Raw genomic sequence first — 25,646 nt, 5'->3', positions numbered from 1 at the left:
GGACTTTCCTGGTAATCCAGTGGCTAAGACTCTGTGCTCCCAATGCAGGGGGGCTGGGTTCGATTCCTGGTCAACTAACTAGATCCCAAATGCCACAACCTGACACAGTCAGATAAATAAATACAAAATATTAAACAAATTTCTTGTTTAAAAATTCCCTTTCTACACCAGGGTTGTAAGCGATTTCCCAGTATTTTCTTCTAAGAGTTTAAAAGTTTTGCTTTTCAAATTTAAGATCTCAGTTCAGTTCAGTTCAGTCACGCAGTTGTGTCCGACTCTTTGGGACCCCATGGACTGCAGCACATCAGGCCTCCCTGGCCAACTCCTGGAGGTTGCTCAAATTCAAGTCCAACAAATAGGTGATGCCATCCAATCATCTCATCCTCTGTTGTCCCCTTCTCCTCCTGCCTTCAATCTTTGCCAGCATCAGGCTCTTTTCTAATGAGTCAGTTCTTTGCATCAGCTGGCCAAAATATTGGAGTTTCAGCTTCAGCATCAGTCCTTCCAATGGATATTCAGGACTGATTTCCTTTAAGGATTGACTGGTTCAATCTCCTTGCAGTCCAAGGGATTCTCAAGAGTCTTCTCAAACACCTCAGTTCAAAAGCATCAATTCTTCAACATTCAGCTTTCCTTATAATCCACCTCTCACATTCATACATGACTACTGGAAAAGCCATAGCTATGACTAAAAAGACCTTGGTTGGTAAAGTAATGACTCTGCTTTTTAATATTCAGTCTAGGATAGTCATAGCTTTTCTTCCAAGGAGCAAGTGTCTTTGAATTTCATGGCTGCAGTTACCGTCTGCAGTGATTTTGGAGCCCCCCAAAATAAAGTCTCTCACTGTTTCCATTATTTCTCCATCTAGTTGCCATGAAGTGATGGGACCAGATGCCATGATCTTAGTTTTCTGAATGTTGACCTTTAAGCCAACTTCTTCACTCTCCTCTTTCACTTTCATCAAGAGGCTCTTTTGTTCTTCTTCACTTTCTGCCATAAGAGTGGTGTCATCTGCGTATCTGAGGTTATTGATATTTCTCCTGGCAATCTTGACTCCAGCTTTTGCTTCATCCAGACTGGGCATTTTGCATGAGGTACTCTGCATATAAGTTAAATAAACAGGTTAACAATATACAGCCTTGACGTACTCCTTTTCCTATCTGGAACCAGCCTGTAGTTCCATGTCCAGTTCTAACTGTTGCTTCCTGACCTGCATGTAGGTTTATCAAGAGGCAGGTCAGGTAGTCTGGTACTCCCATCTCTTTCAGAATTTTCCACAGTTTATTGTGATCCACACAGTCAAAGGCTTTGGCATAGTCAGTAAAGCAGAAATAGATGTTTTTCTGGAACTCTCTTGCTTTTCTGATAATCCAGCAGATGTTGGCAATTTGAACTCTGGTTCCTCTGCCTTTTCTAAAACCAGCTTGAACATCTGGAAGTTCATGGTTCACATATTGCTGAAGCCTGGCTTTGAGAATTTTGAGCATTATTTTACTAGCGTGTGAGATGAGTGCAATTGTGCAGTAGTTTGAGCATTCTTTGACATTGCCTTTCTTTGGGATTGGTATGAAAACTGACCTTTTCCGGTCCTGTGGCCACTGCTGAGTTTTCCAAATTTGCTGGCATATTGAGTGCAGCACTTTCACAGCATCATCTTTTAGAATTTGAAATAGCTCAATTGGAATTCCATCACCTCCACTAGCTTTGTTCGTAGTGATGCTTTCTAAGGCCCACAGGATGTCTGGCTCTAGGTGAGTGATCACACCATTGTGATATCTGGGTCGTGAAGATCTTTTTTGTACAATTCTTCTGTGTATTCTTGCCACCTCTTGTTAATGTCTTCTGCTTCTGTCAGATCCATACCATTTCTGTCCTTTATTGAGCCCATCTTTGCATGAAATATTCCCTTGGTATCTCTAATTTTCTTGAAGATATCTCTAGTCTTTCCCATTCTATTGTTTTCCTCTGTTTCTTTGCATTGATAGCTGAGGAAGGCTTTCTTATTGCTCCTTGTTATTCTTTGGAACTCTGCATTCAAATGGGAATATCTTTCTTTTTCTCCTTTGCTTTTCGCTTCTCTTCTTTTCACAGCTATTTGTAAGGCCTCCTCAGACTTCCATTTTGCTTTATTCCATTTCTTTTTCTTGGGAACGGTTTTGCTCCCTGTCTCCTCTACAATGTCACGAACTTCCGTTCATAGTTCATCAAGCACTCTGTCTATCAGATCTAGTCCCTTATATCTATTTCTCACTTCCACTGTATAATCATAAGGGATTAGATTTAGGTCATACCTGAATAGTCTAGTGGTTTTTCCTACTTTCTTCAATTTAAGTCTGAATTTGGCAATAAGGAGTTCATGATCAGAGCCACAGTCAGCTCCCGGTCTTGTTTTTGCTGACTGTATAAAGCTTCTCCATCTTTGGCTGCAGAGAATATGATCAGTCTTATTTTGGTGTTGGTGGTGATGTCCATGTATAGAGTTTTCTCTTGTGTTGTTGGAAGAGGGTGTTTGCTATGACCAGTGCGTTCTCTTGGCAAAACTCTATTAGCCTTTGCCTTCTTCATTCTGTATTCCAAGGCCAAATTTGCCTTTCCTACTTTTGCATTCCAGTCCCCTATAATGAAAAGGATATACAGCCTTGATGTACTTTTTGGGTTTAGTTCTAAAAGGTCTTGTAGGTCTTCATAGAACCGCTTAACTTCAGCTTCTTCAGCGTTACTGTTCGGCACATAGACTTGGATTACCATGATGTTGAATGGTTTGCCTTGGAAATGAACAGAAATCATTCTGTCGTTTTTGAGATTGCATCCAAGTACTGCATTTTGGACTCTTGTTGACTATGATGGCTACTCCATTTCTTCTAAGGGATTCCTGATCTGAGGTAAATTCACCCATTCAAGTCCATCTTAGTTTGCTGATTCCTAGAATGTCGACGTTCACTCTTGCTGTCTCCTGTTTGATCACTTCCCATTTACCTTGATTCATGGACCTGACATTCCAGTTTCCTATGCAATGTTGCTCTTTACAGCATCAGACCTTGCTTCTATCACCAGTCCCATCCACAACTGGGTGTTGTTTTTGCTTTGGCTCCATCCCTTCATTCTTTCTGGAGTTATGTCTCCACTCATCTCCAGTAGCCTATTGGGCACCTACCGACCTAGGGAGTTCACCTTTTGGTGTCCTCTCTCTTTGCCTTCTCATACTGTTCATGGGGTTCTCAAAGCAAGAATACTGAAGTGGTTTGCCATTCCCTTCTCCAGTGGACCACATTCTATCAGACCTCCCCACCATGACCTGTCCGTCTTGTGTGACCCAACCGGACATGGCTTAGTTTCATTGAGTTAGACAAGGCTGTGGTCCATGTGATCAGATTGGCTAGTTGTCTTTGATTGTGGTTTCAGTCTATCAGCCCTCTGGTGCCCTCTCTCAGCACCTGCCATCTTACTTGTGTTTCTCTTACTACGTTGGACATGGGGTATCTCTTCACGGCTGCTCCAGGAAAGCGCAGCCGCTACTCCTTACCTTCAATATGGCGTATCTCCTCACGGCCGCAGCTCCTGGCCTTGGACGTGGGGTAGCTCCTGCACCACGCAGCTGCCACTCCTGTGCCATGCAGCCATCATCTGCATATCTGAGGTTATTGATATTTCTCCTAGCAATCTTGATTCCAGCTTGTGCTTCATCCAGACTGGGCATTTCACATGAGGTACTCTGCATATAAGTTAAATAAGTAGGGTGACAATATACAGCCTTTATGTACTCCTTTCCCAATTTGGAACCAATCTGTTGTTCAATCTCTGGTTCTAACTGTTTCTTCTTGACCTGCATACAGATTTCTCAGGAGGCAGGTAAGGTGGTCTGGTATTCCCATCTCTTGAAGAATTTTCCAGAGTTTGTTATGATATACATAGTCAAAGTCTTTGGCATAGTCAATAAAGCAGAGGTAGATGTTTTTCTGCAACTCCCTTGCTTTCTGGATGATCTAATGGATGTTGGCATTTGCTCTCTGGTTCCTCTACCTTTTCTAAATCCAGCTTGAAGTACTTGGAAGTTCATGTTTCATGTACTGTTGAAGCCTGGCTTTGAGAATTTTGAGCATTACTTTACTAGCGTGTGAGATGAGTGCAATTGTGCAGTAGTTTGAGCATTCTTTGGCATTGCCTTTCTTTGGGATTGGAATGAAAACTGACCTTTTCTAGTCCTTGTGCGCACTGCTGAGTTTTCCAAATTTGCTGGCATATTGAGTGCAGCACTTTCACAGCATCATCTTTTAGAATTTGAAATAGCTCAATTGGAATTCTATCACCTCCACTAGGCTTTGTTCGTAGTGATGCTTCCTAAGGCCCACTTGAGTTCACATTCCAGGATGTCTGGCTCTAGGTGAGTGATCACACCATCGCGATTATCTGGGTTGTGAAGATCTTTTTTGTACAGTTCTTCTGTGTATTCTTGCCACCTCTTCTTAATATCTTCTGCTTCTGTTAGGTCCATACCATTTCTGTCCTTAATTGAGTCCATATTTGCATGAAAATTTCCCTTCGTATCTAATTTTCTTGAAGAAATGTCTAGTTTCGCATTCTATTGTTTTCCTCTATTTCTTTGCATTGATCACTGAGGAAGGCTTTCTTATCTCTCCTTGCTATTCTTTGGAACTCTGCATTCTGATGCTTATATCTTTCCTTTTCTCGTTTGCCTTCCACGTCTCTTCTCAGCTATTTGTAAGGCCTCCTCAGACAACCATTTTGCCTTTTTGCATTTCTTTTTCTTGGGGTTGATCTTGATCACTACCTCCTGTACAAAGTCATGAACCTCCGTCCCTAGTTCTTCATGCACTCTGTCTATTAGATCTCATCCCTTGAATCTATTTGTCACTTCCACTGTATAATCATAAGGGGTTTGATTTAGGTCATACCTGAATGGTCTAATGGTTTTCCCTGCTTTCTTCAATTTAAGTCTGAATTTGGCAGTAAGGAGTTCATGATCTGAGCTACCATCAGCTCCTGGTCTTGTTTTTGCTGACTGTATAGAGCTTCTCCATCTTTGGCTGCAAAGAATATAATCAATCTGATTTCGGTGTTGACCATCTGGTGATGTTCATTTGTAGAGTCATCTCTTGTGTTGTTGGAAGAGGGTGTTTGCTATGACCAGTGTGTTCTCTTGACAAAACTCCACTGGCCTTTGCCGTGGTTCATTTTGTATTCCAAGGCCAAATTTCCTGTTACTCCAGGTATCTCTTGACTTTGTACTTTTGAATTCCATTCCCCTATGATGAAAAGGATATCTTTTTTTGGTGTTTGTTCTAAAAGATCTTGTTAGTCTTTATAGAACCATTCAACTTCAGCTTCTTCAGCATTACTGGTTGGGGCATAGACTTGGATTACTGTGATATTGAATGGTTTGCCTTGGAACAAACAGAGACCATTCTGTCCTTTTTGAGATTGCATCCAGGTACTGCATTTTGGACTCTTTTATTGACTATGATGGCTACTCCATTTCTTCTAAAGGAATCTTGGCCACAATAGTAGATGTAATGGTCCTCTGAGTTAAATTCGACCATTCCAGTCCATTTTAGTTCACTGATTCCTAAAATGTCGATATTCACTCTTGCCATCTCCTGTTTGACTACTTCCCATTTACCTTGATTCACGGACCTAACATTTCTATGCAATATTGTTCTTTACAGCATTGGACTTTACTTCTTTGACCAGAGGGTGTTGTTTTTGCTTTGGCTCCATCTCTTCATGCTTTCTGGAGTTATTTCTCCACTCTTCTCCAGTAGCATATTGGGCACCTACTGAGCTGGGGAGTTCATCTTTCAGTGTCATATATTTTTGCCTTTTCATACTGTTCATGGGGTTCTCAAGGCAAGAATACTGAAGTGGTTTGCCATTCCCTTGTCTAGTTTAAGATCTCTCTCTACCTTAAATAGATATTTTTGAATGTGAGATATTGATAAAATTTCAGTTTTCCCCATATGGTTACTCAGATGTTCCAGTATCATTTACTGAAGTGTTCTCCTCAATCAAAGATTTAAGTAGTACATCTGTCCTGTTGTAGCTTTTCATGTATGTGCGGGACTGATTTTGGGCTTTCTATTCTGTTCCTTTGGTCAATATTTCTACCCCTGGCTTAATAATACAATGTCTTAATTACTGTTGCTTTATTGTAATTTTTGACATCTGGTAGAGCAAGTCATCACACCATATTTTTTCAGAAAATCCCTGGTTATTTTTTAGCCTTTACTCTAACATACACATTTAAAATTCAGCTTGTCAAGAGTCATTAAAAACCCTAGTGGGAACCTGCTGTATAGCACAGGGTGCTCAGCTCAGTGCTCTAAGGTGACCCAGATGGGTGGGATGGGGTGGGAGGGAGAGAGATCCAAGACGGAAGGATATTTGTATGCATATAGCTGATTCACTTCTTTGTACAGCAGAAACTAACACTATTGTAAATATCCATGCTCAGTCGTTCAGTTGTGTCTGACTCTTTGTGATCACATGAACTGTAACCCTCCAGGCTCCTGTCTGTGGGATTTTCCAGGCAAGAGTACTGTAGTGGGTTGCCACTATGCCTCAATAAAAACAACAGCAACAGGAAATCCTGCTGGAATTTTGACTGAATTGCATTGACTCTCTAGGTTATTTTAGGAATAATTGACACCTTTATGATATTGAATTCCTTCTTGGGAATAACCCTAAATTTCCTTTAACCTCTCTGCCTCCCTGACATTGTTCTGCTAGAAATCTTAGGTGACTTTTGTTTGCGCTTTATACCAAATCAATAGTCATGTTCTCTTGGTTCTGCTTTCTAAATATGTCTCTCAAATCCACTTCCTTTCTCTATTTCTCTGGTCATTAGTCCTAATTCAGAACATATTTTTAGTTTGCTTGACTTAGTATAATAGTCTTATAACTCTTCAAAGTTTTTACCCCCAGAGCATTGTGTTTAGAATGTAAATATGCCTTCCCTGCAAACCTTGCGAGGATGACTACTACTTTCTATAGTAGTGAAGGAAAGAGAGGTGGGACATCAGCTGAAGGAGAAAGCAGGAGGAAGTGAAGATATGTTCATTTTAAAGTAAATGTGATGGAAGACTGTAGGGAGTCAAGGAGACAATGGAGGGGCAGAGATTCAAAAGTGGAAGGAACTGGCAGGCTTCTATGGGGATGGAGTTGGGGTCAAAGGCACAGCTTAAGGAGTTAGCTCTGAGAAGAAGAAACCATCCAAAGGCAGGAGAGAAAGAGATGGAAATGAAGAAGATAGAGGGACTTTGAAAATTAAAAAGGAGGGAAACTGAGAAGTTGATTGGTGTTTTTTCTGTAGCAAGGTCTTGTGTTTAATGTTGAAAGTCTCTCAGTCATGTCCGACTCTTTACGACCCCATGAACTATACAGTCCATGGAATTCTCCAGGCCAGAATACTGGTGGATAGCTGTTACCTTCTCCAGGGGATCTTCCCAACCCAGGGATCATACCCAGGTCTTCCCTCTTTGCAGGCAGATTCTTTACCAGCTGAGCCACTGAATGTTGAGATGGACTGTAAATATGTGGCAGAAACCAAGGGTGGGTACAAAGGACACTGCATATACAAGTTAAACCTCATTGTTTCTGTAGCAATTTCATGTCATTAAGTGGGCTAAAGAGTCATAAGCATCTGCGTTTCTATATGGATTAATACACAGAGTCACTAATTATGAAAAGCTGTCTTTATCTGGGAAATTGAATTTTTGTCATTAATGAATTTCAACTCTTTTGGCGGAATAGTTTAAATGGGTAATTTTTGATGTTAGTTTATTCTCTCGTGTCAATGGAACCTCCTTGAGAGCACAGCAGAACAAAATAAAGGGTGATTAAAAGTGCCTCAGAGATTGTCAGTAGAGAACTTTTACTACATAACAGCTGGCCAACATTCCCTTCAGGAGACTTACTAGGCAACTGGTCATAAACTGGTCTATAAATTGAAGTCTGATTGAAGAGTATGAGAAAATACCCTTTAGAATTTAGAAATTAATCTTGTATGGCTCTATTTCATAGATTAAATGCACATAAATTTTCACAAAAAAGAAAAGAATTTAGAAATTACAGTTCCAAAAGTCTATTTGTGTAAGCCTACTTACATACCTGCTTAGAGGCCAGGCACGTGGGTAGGTCAGACTCCCCACCTGGGTCCTCGCTCGCCGTGCACTGACAAGATCCATGACTTTACCAGATCTGTGTGTCCTCATGTCAAATGAGAGTAAGGCTGTGTACTCAGGATTCCCTTTACTAGGTAGGCTGCCACGTTAAATAAATATTACAGAGAAACATTACCTTCCCTCACTCTCTCTTTTTTAAAATCATTGCAGGAAGCCATGAGAATGTTTAAAAAGGCATTGGATCTCATTTCTTCTTCTGATAAAGGACTGAATCCCTTAGCAGCTTCAGCAGACTGTCTGTATCACTTGGGTCTTTGTTACATGGAGGAAGGCAGCTTACAACTGGTATTTTGTGTATTTAAGCACATAAGTTTTTCACGGTTTTAGAAATTGTTTCCTTACATTCAGTTCCATTTCCAAAGGCCACCTAAGCAGTGAGGGACTAGACCAGAGCTTCTGGTAAAGCTTGGCTTACTATAGTCCGTCTGCACACTGTAAAACCTACTATGTTGTCTTATTTATTCAACACATTTTATTAATGCTTGTTTGTCGATAATATTCCAAAGGCTAATGCGTGTTTCCCACCAAAGCAATAAATCTAATTGTAAGAAATTATTATAGCAAAATAATTTCATCACTTAGTATAAATTTACTTACCACATTGTCAGTACGTTGAGTGTATCAATGTCATGCAGGATAAATGGAAAACAATGAGGACACTGATTTCTCTTATTGACAACTGAACAATTAAAATCAGAGCAAACTGGCTGTTAAGATGGCTAGGTTCATTGAAAACCAGTTTATTCAATTATTAAGTATTTATCTATTAGGTTGGTGCAAAAGTAATTGCAGTTTTGGACCTTGAACTTTAAATCGTTATTAGCTAGGCTCAAACAAATCCTCATTTTTTAAATTTAATTTTATTTTTAATTGGAGGATAATTACTCTACAACATTGTGAGTTTCTGCCATACATCAACATGAATCGGCCATAGGTATATATATGTCCCCTCACTCTTAAACCTCCCTCTCACCTCCTTCCCCATCCTACCCCTCTAGGTTGTCACAGAGCACCAGCTTCTGTGACTGGTGCTTCTTCTTCCTTATCAAACACATCTTTATTAATCAAAATAGGAGCTATTATAATCAACGTATTTTTGCCGACAAGAAATGTTTATTCCTGTAGTGTAAAAATCTGTGCTCCAGGATTCGAAGAACTCTTGGAAAGCATTTTCTGCATCCTGCTGGTTGTGGAACCGTTTTCCCTGCAAAAAGTTGTCAAGCTGCTTGAAGAAGTGGTAGTCGGTTGGCAAGAGGTCAAGTGAATATGGTGGATGAGGCAAAACTTCGTGGCGCAACTCATTCAACTTTTGAAGCATGGGTTGTGTGACATGCAGTCAGGCATTGTTATGGAGAAAAACTGGGCCCTTTCTGTTGACCGATGCCAGCTGTAGGTGATGCAGTTTTCAGTGCATCTTATTGATTTGCTGAGCATATATCTCAGATGTAATGGTTTCACTGGGATTCAAACAGCTGTAGTGGATCAGACCAGCAGCAGAACAGCAAACAGTGAGCATGACCTTTTTTTGGTGCAAGTTTGGCTTTGGGAAGTGCTTTGGACCTTCTTCTTTGTCCACCCACTGAGCAAGTCATTGCCAGTTGTATAAAATCCACTTTTTGTCCCAATCTGATTGAGAAATGGTTCGTTGTTGTGTAGAATAAAAGGAAGATGACACTTCAGAACAACATTTTTGATTTTGAGTCAGCTCACGAGACACCCACTTATCAAACTTTTTCACCTTTCCAGTTTGCTTCAAATGAAGAATAACTGTAGAATGGTTGACGTTGAGTTCTTTGGCAACTTCTCATGTAGTTGTAAGAGGATCAGCTTTGATGATGGTTTTCAATTTTTGTTGTCAACTTCCAGTGGCCAGCCACTGCACCCCTCATCTTGAAGTCTCTTGTCCTTTGCAAAACTTTTTGAACTACCACTGTGCTGTACATTCATTAGCAGTTCTTGGGCCAAAAGTGTTGTTGATGTTGTGAGTTGTCTCTGCTGCTTAATGACCTATTTTGAACTCCAATAAGAAAATCGCTCAAATTTGCTTTTTGTCTAACATCATTTCTATAATCTAAAATAAACATAAAATAAACAGCAATGAGTCATTAGCAAAAAACATAAAGTGAGAAATGTGTATTAAAATAACATAATGTAACCACATTTATTTAAGAATGTATTCCAATATCAAATGGCAAATTTCAACAGTGAAAAAACCAAAATTATGTTTGCACCAACCTAATAATATTTGACTATTTTATACAAGTCTCCATTTCAAAATTTTCACTGATATGATAAATATGTAAATAACATATCATTAGCTCTTTTTGAATATTTCACAGCTACACAGACACACACAGACACACCCACACACCATTCCAGTCCTTATATTCATAGGGGTGGATGGTGTCCACCTGTATCTTTATAACTTTAAAAGAGAATTGCACTTGATTAGTTTTCCATTAAGAAATTACAATACATATGAGATTAATTACAAATATTTTTCCTGTTCTTAGTCCTTTGGACAAGCAGGGGAAACTTTTGCTTCACAATGTTAGAAAAAACTTTGGAGTTCTTTTGTTTTGAAATTTTGTAACTATGTATCTGCTGGTCCTCATGGAAAATAATAAATACTAATTGTGATTTCTTTGAAGAAACACAATAAGACACATAATGATTAAAGTCCTATTAGGGTCCCTCAGAGAAGGCAATGGCACCCCACTCCAGTACTCTTGCCTGGAAAATCCCATGGACGGAGGAGCCTGGTAGGCTGCAGTCCATGGGGTCCCTAAGAGTCAGACACGACTGAGTGACTTCACTTTCACTTTTCACTTTCATGCATTGGAGAAGGAAATGGCAACCCGCCGCAGTGTTCTTCCCTGGAGAATCCCAGGGATGGCGGAGCCTGGTGGACTGCTGTCTATGGGGTCGCACAGAGTCGGATACGACTGAAGCGACTTAGCAGCAGCAGCAGGGTCTTCCCTGGTGGCCCAGTGGCTAAAACTCAGTGCTCCCAATGCAGAGGGCCCAGGTTTGATCCCTGGTCAAGGATCTAGATCCCACATGCTACAACTAAAGAGCCTGCATTACCACAGCTAAGACCCGGTGCAGCCAAATAAATACATAAATAAATTTAAAAAAATTACACCTCCAAAAGTATTGTAACAACATGAATTATGTAGACTTTAGTCTGTGAATAAAGGAACCTGTAAATTATAATAAACCTGGGTCATTCATATTTTTTGGCTCCACAAGGTTCACTGGGAAAAACATCTTTAAAATGACCAAAAAATAAAAACTTTTCAAGAATAGTTATATACTGTAATGTATTAACTTTTTAACTAATGTATTCTACTCACTGAATGATTTGCTTTTTACCAATATGCTCTTCTAGGCTTTTGATTATTTTACAAAAGCTGTGAAAGCAAATCCTGATTTTGCAGAAAGCTTTTATCACCGTGGGCTTTGTAAAGTCAAACTCCATAAGAGTGGCTCGATCCTGGATTTCAATCGTGCGATTACCCTTGATCCAAAACATTACCAGGTATTTAAATGGGTGATTGCTCTGGTTTGAAGAGTGTGTTAAATTTGCTAATACTATTAAATCTTTAAGTGTTGTTATTAGTTAGTAACAGTTACTTTTATCTACTTTACAGCTGTTTTAATAATCTATATATTATCTGTATTTTCCATTGAACTGAAAATATGATTTCCAACAGGGATATTATATAGGTAAACGTGCTTTGTGAATTTTAATGTATATAAATTTGTTAATATTTTAATGTACCTATTAATCATTATGATTTTATATACTATATTATGTAAATAAATTTATTTACTTCTTCCTTTGCTGTTACATTGTATCCTGCCTTTTAAGAGACTATAGAGACAATATAAAATCCAATAGATGAAACTCCATTGGATCTTGATTTTAAAAGTGTATGAAATTTGAATATGGATGAAATATCAGATGATTTTAGGGAAATACTATGAATTTTTTTAGATATACAGTGGTAATGTCATTGTGTAGGAGTATGTCTTCTTCAAAGGAGATGTATACTGAAAGACTTGGGGTGAATTTTTAAAATGTCTACAACTTATTTTCAAATTGTTCAGAAAAAATTAGATAACAACAAAATCACAAAATGTTAATAATTATTGAATCCAGGTGGTAGGTATATGGGTGTTCACTGTACTATTTGAATATTCTGTGAGTTTGAAATTTTCTTAATAAAAGAGAGTGACCAAAAGTTTGATTTATATCATCTTTGGATGGCATAAATTTGTTCCAACTACCATATATATTTTGGCAGAACTGATGCTTTTACTGAAATAATCTGTTTCCGCTTTCTTCCTCTCTTTCTCTGAAAAGGCATATTTAAGTCGAGTAGCCTACTATGGTTTGAAAGGCAGATACTCCAAAGCGATCTTGAGTTGTAATGAGGCCATCAAAATTTACCCTCAGAGTGTGCGTGCCTATGTCTACAGAGGAGTTCTGAAATACTACAGCAGGGTAAGGAATTTCCTGCCTTAAGCTCTGGTATTTTAGGGTGTGTGGCTGCTCGGATGCCAAGGAGGGACTCACTTCCCCTTTCTCTCTGTGAAAGGAGAATTGCCATGGAATCAGGCAGAACTACATAGAAGGTGTTGCACTTTGACAGAACATCAAAAGGGATTTCAGTTAATGATTTTTCATAAAATAGTGATATTTATTTTTGACATTTATATTTTAAATGGCATTAATTATATATTTTTATTAAGGAAATAGTATTCATTATAGAGAATTTGGAAAATACAATGAGGAATAAAGAAGGTTAAAATCACCTGATTTCCTACCATCAGATGGTAATTCCTGAGAGCATTTTGGTGTATTTCATGTAGTCTTTTTTTTCCTAATAAAATATATACTTCTAAAAACTGGGACTGTGCTACTTAAATAATCTGTGTTGTGCCTTGCTTCTTATATTTAATCATTGAAGATGATACCAGTTTTAATGACTGCATACTATTCCATCATAGTATATTTTAACCACTTTATTGTTGGGCATTTGGATTGTTTGAATTTTTTTTTTATTTTACTATTTTAAATAATACACATAGAAGAAAATCAAAGGTTATGGTTCCTAAATGGCTATTACTGAATTAAAAAGTGTGAGCAATACTATTGATGTCTAATGGTTCTTGGCATATTTTTTTCTCCCTATTTTTATTTTCTGACATTTCTTTGTAGATATTTCATATGAAATATGAAATATTATTTTGCAAATAATACCTTAAAACAAAGGTAAGACCTTGCATTACCTGTATATTCTGTGAAAATTACTGTCTATAAAAATGGATGTCTAAGTTATCAGGGAAGCATCAAAAAGAAACAAAAGAGAACGTGGGTAGAAAACATGACAATTACGTGATATGACAGTACTAGTGACAGAAGCCAGCCGGCTCTGGTGAATGCTTGTTGGGTGAATTAGCTTGCTTCTCTTTTATCCATAAGAAATTAATTTTTTTGCTTGCTGTATAGCAACAGGGGTCTTCCCAGGTGGCGTTCGTGGTAAAGAATCTGCCTGTCAATGCAGGAGACGCAGGTTTGATCCCTTGGTAGGGAAGATCCCTTGGAATAGGAAATTGCAACCCACTCCAGTATTCTTGCCTAAAAAATTTCATGGACAGAGAAGTCTGGCAGGCTATAGTCCATAGAGTTGCAGAGTTGGACACAAGAGAGCAACCAAGCACACCGATACATATAGCAACAGTGGAAAAAAGAGAATCGTTAATAGTTGTTTGTATATTGAATTTTATTTGCAAATGAGAAAAACTATAATAACAGTTCCTACCAAGGGACCTTCTTAATTAATTCTGTAAAAGATTAGCTTGATTGTCTTAATTTCACGGATGATACACAGAATGATTAAATGAGTAGTCCCAAAACTCTGATAGAATCAAGAATTTATTTTACAACTAAATTTAAGTCCATTATGATGAACTCTTCTCACTTAATTATGTTTTCTTTGTAGAATTATAAACTAGCAATTACAGATTTAACTACAGCTATCAACATGGATAAAAACAGTTATATAGCATTTTATAACAGAGCATTATGTTACACCAAGATAAATGAACTTCAAATGGTAAGATTTGTAAATATATTTAAAGCGTATTTTCTTATTATTTCTGTTACAATTTTGGAAAAATAATTCCTGTGGAAATACACACAAAACTTGAGATGCCAAAGAACCATTTTAAAGAATATTTAATTTTTTGCTAGTGCTTAGCAAATTTTCGTATACAATCTCTGCAACGTCAAATGAAAATTAATTTTATAATGCTTATAAAAGCATTTAAGGGCTGTGTAAACTAACACGTGTTACATGTTTCTCGTTTGAGAAAAATGTTTCCACTGATAAATTGTGTGTAGAATTTTTAAGTAGTGATCACTAGCAATATTGTTTGCTTCACAATCTCAACATTAACTAGAATAGCCTGGGGAGGTATTTTGTTACAGTGCTCAGACCACAGATGCAGCAGGCAGTTTTGAGTGATGGTTTCCAGCTCAGAGACCATTTTGAAGCCTAACTGATGGTTGAAGCAAACCTTTTTTCTCTATGTATCCTGTTCCAGATTCTACCTGTGCAAGCCCTTTTTTATATTTTTGAATCTTACTCCATTCTCCAGTCTCCCCTTGTCAATTTTGTCCTTTTCCAATCAAGATTCCTCACGGGGGAGCAGATCAGTAGTTTCTTGGTGTTCTGCCCAATTTCTTGCTTCTGTTTCTGCTATCCTCCTATCTCCTCTTCCTTGTTTCTGTCACTTCATTGTTGATGATGGCTTCTTTTAAAAGACTGCATTGTGTTCCCGGGTGTTGTGTGCGGATACACTCCCTCAATTTCCTTAAAACCTGGAAAGTTAAATCTGTTTAAGACATTTAGAAATTTAGTGATTTATTTCCTATGGAAGAAAAAAGTTGAGAAATATTGTTTCTGTCTAAACGGATATAAAATTGCCGATAACTGGATTTTCAGGTTTCCTCCAGAAATGTTGACAAATGAATAACTAATTTTAACACAGGCTCTTGTTACCATTCTAGGAGCCAATTAAAGGATCATTTATTAGAGTAACCTGCACAGCAGGTATTTTTGACAGCTTCCTCCCCACCCCTATCCCTGCCTTTTCTGGGTAACCCTGAACTTGCAAACAATGGTCGGGGTCTGGGCAGGGAAGTACTATTTTTGTTATGTCTGATTGGTATCAGAGCTGGTGCTCTATGAATAAGGAAAATGAAAATCTATGTAAATGGGAATCTAACTAGAATAAGAACATATTGGCTATTTTCGGCCTGGTACCCAATGCTTTTCATCCAATGGGCTCATTTTACAGATGAAGAAATGGAAACAGGGAGAGGTTAGAAACACATCCAAGTCACACAGGGAATAGGGACCTGTATTGGCGTCCACAGGTTTGTTTGCTTCTGGTTAACAGTCTTTAGGTGGCTTTGTGAAACCATCTGACCTCTAGCACGTGGACCGGATGTCATTTTATTGTGTCACCTCCTCCCTTTTGTCTCCCTCCACCTGTTTCTCAGCGTTCCTGCCATAACAGGACCAAGCAAACACAAGTAATTTTGTGCAAAAAATGCACTCCCAAGATACAGTTTCATAAAAACTAAGAAAAGGTGAAGTCTGGTTCCTACCCCCTTATGTTAATAAAAGTACTAACCGTTATCACCCATTTTGGGCTTATTGTATGATAGGCACTGGGCTAATGCTTTACCAACATTCAATCAAATATTTTAAGGACTTCCCTGGCAGTCCAGTGGTTAAGACTTCACCTTCCAATGTAGGGGGTGGAGATTTGACCCCTAGTTGGGGAGCTAAGATCCCACGTATCTTGGGGCCAAAAAACTGAAACATAAAACAGAAGCAGTATTGTAATAAATTCACTAAATGGTCCATATCAAAAATCTAAAAAACCAGTATTTTAAAGTGGACTTCTATAACAATATGTTATTAATATTCCATTTTTGTGGATAGGAAAACTGAGGCTTAATGTTAAGTAACTTTCCCAAGACTGAAAGTTTAGTAACAATAGTAGAAACAAAGCACAAAGCCTGCTCATTGTGACCTTCATGAAATCTAATTTCCAAGGTTTGTTTCCTCTTGTGTTATATATTCAGCTACTTAGTAGATTTCTAAGGCATCATGATATATACACAGGTTTTAATTATGTGATTCCATGATAGGAAAATTGCAAACATTCTAGTTTTGTTTTACAAGTGTTATAAATTATTTTTATAGCCTGTCAGTGTTTATTTATAGTTATTCTACAATATACATATAGGATGTTTAACTGTACAATTCTTTTAGATGTCGAGTTCCCCATCACAAAACACTAGAGGAGAACCACTAACTAAGCAAATAGTAAAATACTATTTATTTGCATTTTCATTTAGCACATGCTATGGGCATATATGATTTGGCCCTTTTCTGATGAAACCATATGGCTCTTTTGGGCAAAGTGTTCAGAAGAAAAATGTTCAGAGTTAAGAGATTCAGCTCCAACTGATATTTGGGATACTCCTAGTACCTGGTACAGAGGAAAAACCTATTTATTAAATGAAAAAAAAAAAAAAGATAAGAAATGGAAAAAGGTCCTCTGAGATGATTCTCAGCTTAGATTATCTTTAAAAGAGAGAATATTGCAGTAATTTTCCAACAAGTGCTTATTTGTTAGTTTTATTAAGATCTGTTTTCATTGCTTTATGATTTATTCACTCAACAAAAATTTATCAAATGCCTAGTAAGTGCAGGCATGGTGCTAGTTACTGGCTTTACAATGGGGAACAAAATGAATAATCTCTGCCTCAGTAAAACTTAGGTTTCAGTGACGAAAACAATAAAACACTATAAAGCAGTTAAACTTCAAAAGGTTAACAAGTGCTCTGCTTTAATGTCAATAGTCATTTTGTGAAACTGTTGAGTTGGGGAAGGATATTGCGTGCCCCCTTCAATCCCTGCACAATAAAAATGCTTAGGATAGCATGTGAGTACAAGCACAGTGAACCCCATTTGTTAGAAAGTAGCAGCATCCATAGTATTTAATTAAGTGGACCTATTAAACCTAACAAATGATTATTTTCGGCCTTAAATTTTAAGTCACATTAAAGAACTAATTATGAGGTTCTAGTTTGTCTGTGGTCAATGTAGTAATGCTCTAAAGAGTTGACTTTACCTTGTAAGTGATTATTTCATTTTTAGGCATTAACAGATTATGGAATTGTGCTTCTTCTTAATGCTGGAGAAACTGTGACTTTGAACACCTTCATTAATCGTGGACTCATCTATGCAGAATTAGAACAGTTCAATTTCGCATTAGAGGTAAACCTTCCTGTTTACATGTAAAAATGAACCCACTTGATTTTGTATATTCACTTCTAAAAACCTGTGAAAAAGTTTTTTTGATAATAAATGGCATTATTAATGAACAATAATTCAACTTTAGTGAGAATTGTGATGAAGTACTTTGAATGATAGAATCTTTGCAAAAGTGTTTTTTTACTTTTTAAATACAAATGAATAGATAATATGTAAAAAAAAAATCTAAATTGATGAAATATCAAGACTATCATCTCTCCTAAGGGAGTGTCTTAGCTGTAGACAAAAATTAAAATGATTTAAGTGTCATTTACTTTGCTGCTCAGTGCTCTTCCTCGTTCATAGTTTTCCTCATTCCACATTGAAAATATGTCAAAATAAATCTGTTTGCTTCACATGGGCAGAGAATAGCAGCCCAGAATAAGTTACTGGGAATAGGCTTTTAAGTTAGTGGGAACAGGCACTCAGAATTGCAATAGAAGACAGCATCTGCAATACACAGATAAGAAACAGGTGGATTTCTTTATAGAATAATGAAACAAAGTTCACTGTTCTCGTTTTTATCTATATTGTCTATATAGAGTTAAATTAGGAATTAAGAGATATAGGCAAAAATCAAATAGTAATTTGAAGTTTGCCATTAAATAATGGTAGTTTTTCTTCTGTGTTTCTCAGGAACCACAACAGACAATTATGTAAGGGAGTGTTTCCTGTTTTTTCACCTCCAAATATAACTTGTATTATTTTTCAACTTCTGGAGCCATCTTTTGAGATTCTGTGCCACAGGATTACTTACTATTAAAGAAGTGACTGAGATACTGTATTCTAGGCAGCTTACGTAATCGTGTTCCTGCTCAGTTACAATTTGTGTCTGACTCTTTCTGACCGCATGCACTTCAGCCTACCAGGCTTTTCTGTCTGTGAGATTTCTCAAGCAAGAATACTGGAGGGGGTTGCCATTTCCTTCCCAGGGAATCTTCCAGACCCAGAAACTGAACTTGGCATGTGGTAGGTGGATTCCTGCTTGGCAGGTGGATTCTTTACCACTGAGCCACCAGGGAAGCCAATTTATACTATGGTGAAATGTTATTTCAAGAGTTGAACTCCGTTAGGTTTTGGTTTTGAGATGTGCCCTTTGGAATTCCCTCAGATAGGGAAAGCTAAAGAATGTCTTTGGAATAGGCAAAAAAGCTATGAGACTCTGGGCAATAGTGTTGGGTGGAGAAAGTGAGGAAAATGAGGTTTGGAAGCAAAAGACTTCAGCTGTTGGAGAATTAAATACAGGGCCCATGTTACTACCCACCTAAGTATTCCTTTAGTACTTAACAGCAACATTAACTTGAATTATTGTACAGTTATACCTGCCATGTTCTCAACAATACTGCATGATTTACAATTGTAGCTTATGGATGAGGAAGCTGATATTCTAAAGAGGTTATTGAAAAAGTGAGAGAGTTCCAGAAAAACATCTATTTCTGCTTTATTGACTATGCCAAAGCCTTTTACTGTGTGGATCACAATAAACTGTGGAAAATTCTGAAAGAGATAGGAATACCAGACCACCTGACCTGCTTTCTGAGAAACCTGGATGCAGGTCAGGAAGCAACAGTTAGAACTGGACATGGAACAACAGACTGGTTCCAAATAGGAAAAGGAGTACATCAAGGCTGTATATCGTCACCCTGCTTATTTAACTTATATGCAGAGTACATCATGAGAAACACTGGGCTGGAGGAAGCACAAGCTAAAATCAAGACTGCCGGGAGAAATATCGATCACCTCATATATGCAGATGACACCACCCTTATGGCAGAAAGTGAAGAAGAACTAAAGAGCCTCTTGATGAAAGTGAAAGAGGAGAGTCAAAAAGTTGGCTTAAATCCCAATATTCAGAAAATTAAGATCATGGCATCCGGTCCCATCACTTCATGGCAAGTAGATGGGGAAACAGTGGAAATAGTGGCTGACTTTATTTTTCTGGGCTCCAAAATCACTGCAGATGGTGACTGCATCCATGAAATTAAAAGACATTTACTTCTTGGAAGGAAAGTTATGACCACCCTAGATAGCATATTAAAAAGCAGAGACATTTCTTTGTCAACAAAGGTCCGTCTAGTCAAGGCTCTGGTTTTTCCAGTAGTCAACGTGTGGATGTGAGAGTTAGACTATAAAGAAAGCTGAGTGCCAAAGAATTGATGCTTTTGAACTGTGGTGTTGGAGAAGACTCTTGAGAGTCGCTTGGACTGCACGGAGATCCAACCAGTCCATCCTAAAGAAAATCAGTCCTGGGTGTTCATTAGAAGGACTGATGTTGAAGCTGAAACTCTAATACTTTGGCCACCTGATGTGAAGAGCTGACTCATTTGAAAAGACCTTGATGCTGGGAAAGATTGAAGGCAGGAGGAGAAGGGGGTGACAGAGGATGAGATGGCTGGATGGCATCACTGACTCAATGGACATGGGTTTGGGTGAACTCCAGGAGTTGGTGATGGACAGGGAGGCCTGGCATGCTGCAGTTCATGGGGTTGCAAAGAGTCGGACACAACTGAGTGACTGAACTGAACTGAACTGAGTCAACCAGGAAGTACTGGGACAAGATTTGAACTTAGGTCTCTCCTGATTCCAAATCCTGTATTCCTTGAGACAAGGCATGGTACTAACATTGACATTGAAGATATGGAGACAAATAAGACAGATTTCCAGTCCTTGAGGAGCTCGCGGTCTGGTGGGAATCATTCTTGACCTCTCTCTTTTCTCATACCCCGTGTCTAAATCATGAACCAGTGTGGTCAGCTCTACCATCAAAACACATCTTGAATTCAGTCATTTCTCATTTTTTTACCCCTGTTCTCCTCCTCCTTCCAGCCTCTACCTTCTCCTGCCTGGGTTCCTGCAGTAGCTTTCCATCTGGACTCGCTGCTTCTGCTCTTGTCCCTCTATGTGCTGTTCACACAGCAGCCAGAGATGCCTCTGAAAAACATAAAGCAGAGCAAGCTACTCCTCGGCTCAGAGCCCTCCAGGGACTTCCCATCACACTTAGGCCAAAATCTGAACTCTTGACTGTAGCCAACCAAGACCCCAGTGACCTGATTGCTGCTCGCTGATCTGACTTCATTGTCAGTGTTCTTCTTTTCTCCACTCAGGTTACTCCTCTGTGGCCTTTTGCTATGCCTTGGAAATTCCAGGCTCCCTTCCTGCCTCAGGGTCCTCACACAAGCTATTCCCTAGGTGGAAAACACTCCTCCTATTGATCTGTATATGGTTCATGACCTCCTTTTGTTCCAGGTTTCTTCTCAAATGTGACCTCCGCAGTCAAAAAGAGTAGATTAATTAAAATGGAATATTAAAAAATTAAAATAATCCCAGATAAGTCTGGAAAGAGAACACAAAGGATCAGAAACAGAGGAGACCAGCAGAAAACAGACAATAAATGGTAGACCTAAATCCAACCTCATCAGCAGTTACATTACATGGAAATTCTCCAAATACCCCAATTGAAATAGTGAGGATGTTAGAGTAGAATTTTTTAAAAGTCCCAACAATATTTTGGCTGCAAGAAACAGACTTTAGATATAAGATATAGAAGGGTAAAAGTAAAAAGACTGAGGAAAAAAAACATGCCCTGCAAACACTACAGGCTTGCCTTGGAGATATTGTAGATTTGGTTCCAGCAATAAAGCGAACATAGCGATAAAGTGACTCCCATTAATTGTTTTGCTTCATATAAAAGTGCATATAAAAGTTATGTTTGTACAATGCTGTAATCTATTAAGTGTGCAATAGCATTATGTCTTAAAAATGGACCTATCTTAGTTAAAAAGTACTTTATTGATTAAAAAAATGTTAACCATCATCTGAGCCTTCAGTTAGTTGCAATCTTTTTGCAGTAGTAACATCAAGGATCATTGAGGATCACAAACTACCATAACAACTACAATAATAATGAAAATGTTTTAAATATTATGAGAATTACCAGAATATGATACAGAGACACAAACTGAACAAATGCTGTTGAAGAAATGGTGCCGATAGACTTGCTTGAGGCAAGATCGCACAATTTGTACAAAGTGCAGTATCTGCGAAGCTCAATAAAACAAGATATGCCTGCAATTAAAGGCAAAAAAAGTTTTTACCCTGTGTAAATTTAAAAAATTAATTTGAAATATTAAAAAAAGACGATTGCTGAGGCAGACCAATGAAGAAACACATGACTGAATAATAAGAGGGCTAAATGCAGAACCTAGAGAGAGCAGAGTCAGAAAACCTACACAGGGAAACATTCTTAGTGGGGATGATTGATTAACAGAGAGATCAAGTAGGACGAGAGCTGAAAATGTATTAATTGATAGTTGTGTGCCCTTCATTAGAACACGGGAAATAGAGTGTGGCATTTGAACTGGAATTGTTAGGCTAAATTAATGGGAAAGTTTGTAATGAAATCTCAGTTACAGTTGTAAGTTTGACTTCATTTCAGCAAAAAAGAAAAAGAAAGTCCTCTTGGGGGAAATACCTGGTAGAATATTTCATTAGATTATATTTGTCTAGACAATAAATTTCTTATTTTCTTCCAAATAATTCCATGTAGCATCAAAATACGGTTCAGAAGTCTAAGTGGGGAGTTCATATTCTCAGATGGGTCTGGACTGATACCCTTCTCCTATAGTAGCATCCCAGAGGGCTCCGTTTGACACTACTGCTCCCTCTTCCACCCCTGTTAGCAGAGAACTTATTCTACCCCCATTAAACAGCCAGCTTTGTGGAAGGAGAAGGGAGAGGGGAAGACAATGCAGGAACGGAGGGAGGAGGGAGACTAGCCTCATGGCTGAGTTCTCTCTAGTGAAGTGGAAACCAGAAGTCTGACGCTTAGCTTTTAAGACTGTAGAGTGCTCTTACCTAGCCTTCTGGAAGTGGGAAGGGAGTCTGGAAACTAAAGTTACCTTTAGTCACTCCACAGGAGGTTAGGGTCCTCCCCACAGTCTAGTTTGGTCAAGTGAGTTCATAACCAAAACTGCCCAAAAGATTCTTGCTGAAGCAGTTCTCTGGGAAAAAGCAGTGTCATTTTTATTTTTTATTCCTTTGTTTATTCCATTTTTATTCCTTCACAGGTGTTGAACTCTTATTTTTTGAGTTCCCAAATTATGGGATATAATTCCATAATCCCACATTATGGCAAACATTGAAATCAATCTGTATCTCACATTATTTATGTATATATGTACACATACCTATGGACATACCTAGGACTTCCCTGGTGGCTCAGACGGTAAAGCATCTGCCTACAATGCAGGAGACCCGGGTTCAATCCCTGGGTTGGGAAGATCCCCTGGAGAAGGAAATGGCAACCCACTCTAGTACTCTTGCCTGGGACATCCCATGGATGGAGGATCCTGGTAGGCTACAGTCCATGGGGTTGCAAAGAGTTGGACACGACTGAACAACTTCACTCTCACTTTCACACATGCCTATACATATAAGTCTCATTGCAGTTGACATGGTCTTTTGATATATAGACATTTATTTAAACATTTTATTTGTTTCAGTTTAGTGGTATTCTCGGGAAGGAAACGTTTTCTTGAAAACTTTCTAAGCCCGTCAACGTGGGCAGATTCAGAAGAAAATGAGATGGCTGCGCATTTCTGTCAAGCAATTTGACGCTGAGTGGCAGAAATTCTATGAAGGGGTAAACGTCCAGGGAATATTTTGCATCTCACTAGCTTGGAGTTGATGTCCTCTATTGCATAGGAACCTGGAATGTTAGGTCCATGAATCAAGGCAAATTGGAAGTGGTCAAACAGGAGATGGCAAGAGTGAACGTCGACGTTCTAGGAATAAGTGAACTAAAATGGACTGGAATGGGTGAATTTACCTCAGATCACCATTATATCTACTACAGCGGGCAGGAATCCCTTAGAAGAAATGGAGTAGCCATCATGGTCAACAAAAGAGTCTGAAATGCAGTACTTGGATGTAATCTCAAAAATGACAGAATGATTTCTGTTTGTTTCCAAGGCAAACCATTCAATATCACAGTAATCCAAGTCTATGCCCCAACCAGTAATGCTGAAGAAGCTGAAGTTGAACAGTTCTATGAAGATCTACAAGACCTTTTAGAACTAACACCCAAAAAAGATGTCCTTTTCATTATAGGGGACTGGAATGCAAAAGTAGGAAGTCAAGAAACACCTGGAGTAACAAGCAAATCTGGCCTTGGAGTACAGAATGAAGCAGGGCAAAGGTTAATAGAGTTTTGCCAAGAGAATGCACTGGTCATAGCAAACACCCTCTTCCAACAACACAAGAGAAGACTCTACACATGGACATCACCAGATGGCCAACACCAAAATCAGACTGATTATATTCTTTGCAGCCAAAGATGGAGAAGCTCTATACAGTCAGCAAAAACAAGACCAGGAGCTGACTGTGGCTCAGATCATGAACTCCTAATTGCCAAATTCAGACTTAAATTGAAGAAAGTAGGGAAAACCACTAGACCATTCAGGTATGACCTAAATCAAATCCCTTATGATTATACAGTGGAAGAGAGAAATAGATTTAAGGGACTAGATCTGATAGATAGAGTGCCTGATGAACTATGGAATGAGGTTCGTGACATTGTACAGGAGACAGGGATCAAGACCATCTCCATGGAAAAGAAATGCAAAAAAGCCGAATGGCAGTCTGAGGAGGCCTTACAAATAGCTGTGAAAAGAAGAGAAGCGAAAAGCAAAGGAGAAAAGGAAGGATATAAATATCTGAATGCAGAGTTCCAAAAAATAGCAAGGAGAGATAAGGAAGCCTTCCTCAGCAATCAATGCAAAGAAATAGAGGAAAACAACAGAATGGGAAAGAGTAGAGATCTCTTCAAGAAAATGAGAGATACCAAGGGAACATTTCATGCAAAGATGGGCTCGATAAAGGACAGAAATTGTATGGACTGACAGAAGCAGAAGATATTAAGAAGAGGTGGCAAGAATACACAGAAGAACTGTACAAAAAAGATCTTCATGCCCCAGATAATCACGATGGTGTGATCACTCACCTAGAGCCAGACATCCTGGAATGTGAAGTCAAGTGGGCCTTAGAAAGCATCACTACGAACAAAGCTAGTGGAGGTGATGGCATTCCAGTTGAGCTATTTCAAATCCTGAAAAATGATGCTGTGAAAGTGTTGCCCTCAATATGCCGGCAAATTTGGAAAACTCAGCAGTGGCCACAGGACTGGAAAAGGTCAGTTTTCATTCCAGTCCCAAAGAAAGGCAATGTCAAAGAATGCTCAAACTACTGCACAATTGCACTCATCTCACACGCTAGTAAAGTAATGCTCAAAATTCTCCAAGCCAGGGTTCAGCAATACGTGAACCGTGAACTTCCAGATGTTCAAGCTGGTTTAGAAAAGGTAGAGGAACCAGAGTTCAAATTGCCAACATCCGCTGGATCATTGAAAAAGCAAGAGAGTTCCAGAAAAGCATCTATTTCTGCTTTATTGACTATACCAAAGCCTTTGACTATGTGGATCACAATAAACTGTGGAAAATTCTGAAAGAGATGGGAATACCAGACCACCTGACCTACCTCTTGAGAAACGTGTATGCAGGTCAGGAAGCAACAGTTAGAACTGGACATGGAACAACAGACTGGTTCCAAATAGGAAAAAGAGTACGTCAAGGCTGTATATTGTCACCCTGCTTATTTAACTTATATGCAGAGTACATCATGAGAAACGCTGGACTGGAAGAATCACAAGCTGGAATCAAGATTGCTAGGAGAAATATCAATCACCTCAGATATGCAGATGACACCACCCTTATGGCAGAAAGTGAAGAGGAACTAAAAAGCCTCTTGATGAAAGTGAAAGAGGAGAATGAAAAAGTTGGCTTAAAGCTCAACATTCAGAAAACTAAGATCATGGCATCTGGTCCCATCACTTCATGGGAAATAGATGGGGAAACAGTGGAAACAGTGTCAGACTTTATTTTTTTGGGCTCCAAAATCACTGCAGATGGTGATTGCAGCCATGAAATTAAAAGACACTTACTTCTTGGAAGGAAAGTTATGACCACCCTAGATAGCATATTAAAAAGA

General features: G+C 38.6%; 1 protein-coding gene across 2 annotated transcripts in view; it reads left to right on the top strand.

Annotated features, from left to right (window-relative positions):
• Nucleotides 1-25,646, top strand: part of TTC6 (tetratricopeptide repeat domain 6) — a 215,175-nt gene that overhangs the window by 164,293 nt on the left and 25,236 nt on the right. For both annotated transcript variants that reach the window (XM_086363463.1, XM_086363462.1), the window contains 5 exons: nucleotides 8,350-8,484; nucleotides 11,591-11,740; nucleotides 12,569-12,709; nucleotides 14,211-14,324; nucleotides 17,448-17,567. In XM_086363463.1, coding sequence (XP_086219589.1) covers nucleotides 8,350-8,484; nucleotides 11,591-11,740; nucleotides 12,569-12,709; nucleotides 14,211-14,324; nucleotides 17,448-17,567 — 660 coding nt within the window. The remainder of the gene's footprint in view (nucleotides 1-8,349; nucleotides 8,485-11,590; nucleotides 11,741-12,568; nucleotides 12,710-14,210; nucleotides 14,325-17,447; nucleotides 17,568-25,646) is intronic.

The sequence above is a fragment of the Bos grunniens genome, chromosome 21, assembly GCF_055505025.1.
Source record: "Bos grunniens cultivar Pamir isolate PY7600 chromosome 21, Bosgru_T2T1.0, whole genome shotgun sequence".
NCBI lineage: Eukaryota > Metazoa > Chordata > Mammalia > Artiodactyla > Bovidae > Bos > Bos grunniens.
Note: the sequence above shows the minus strand (reverse complement) of the source record. Positions and strands in the feature narration are given on the sequence as shown.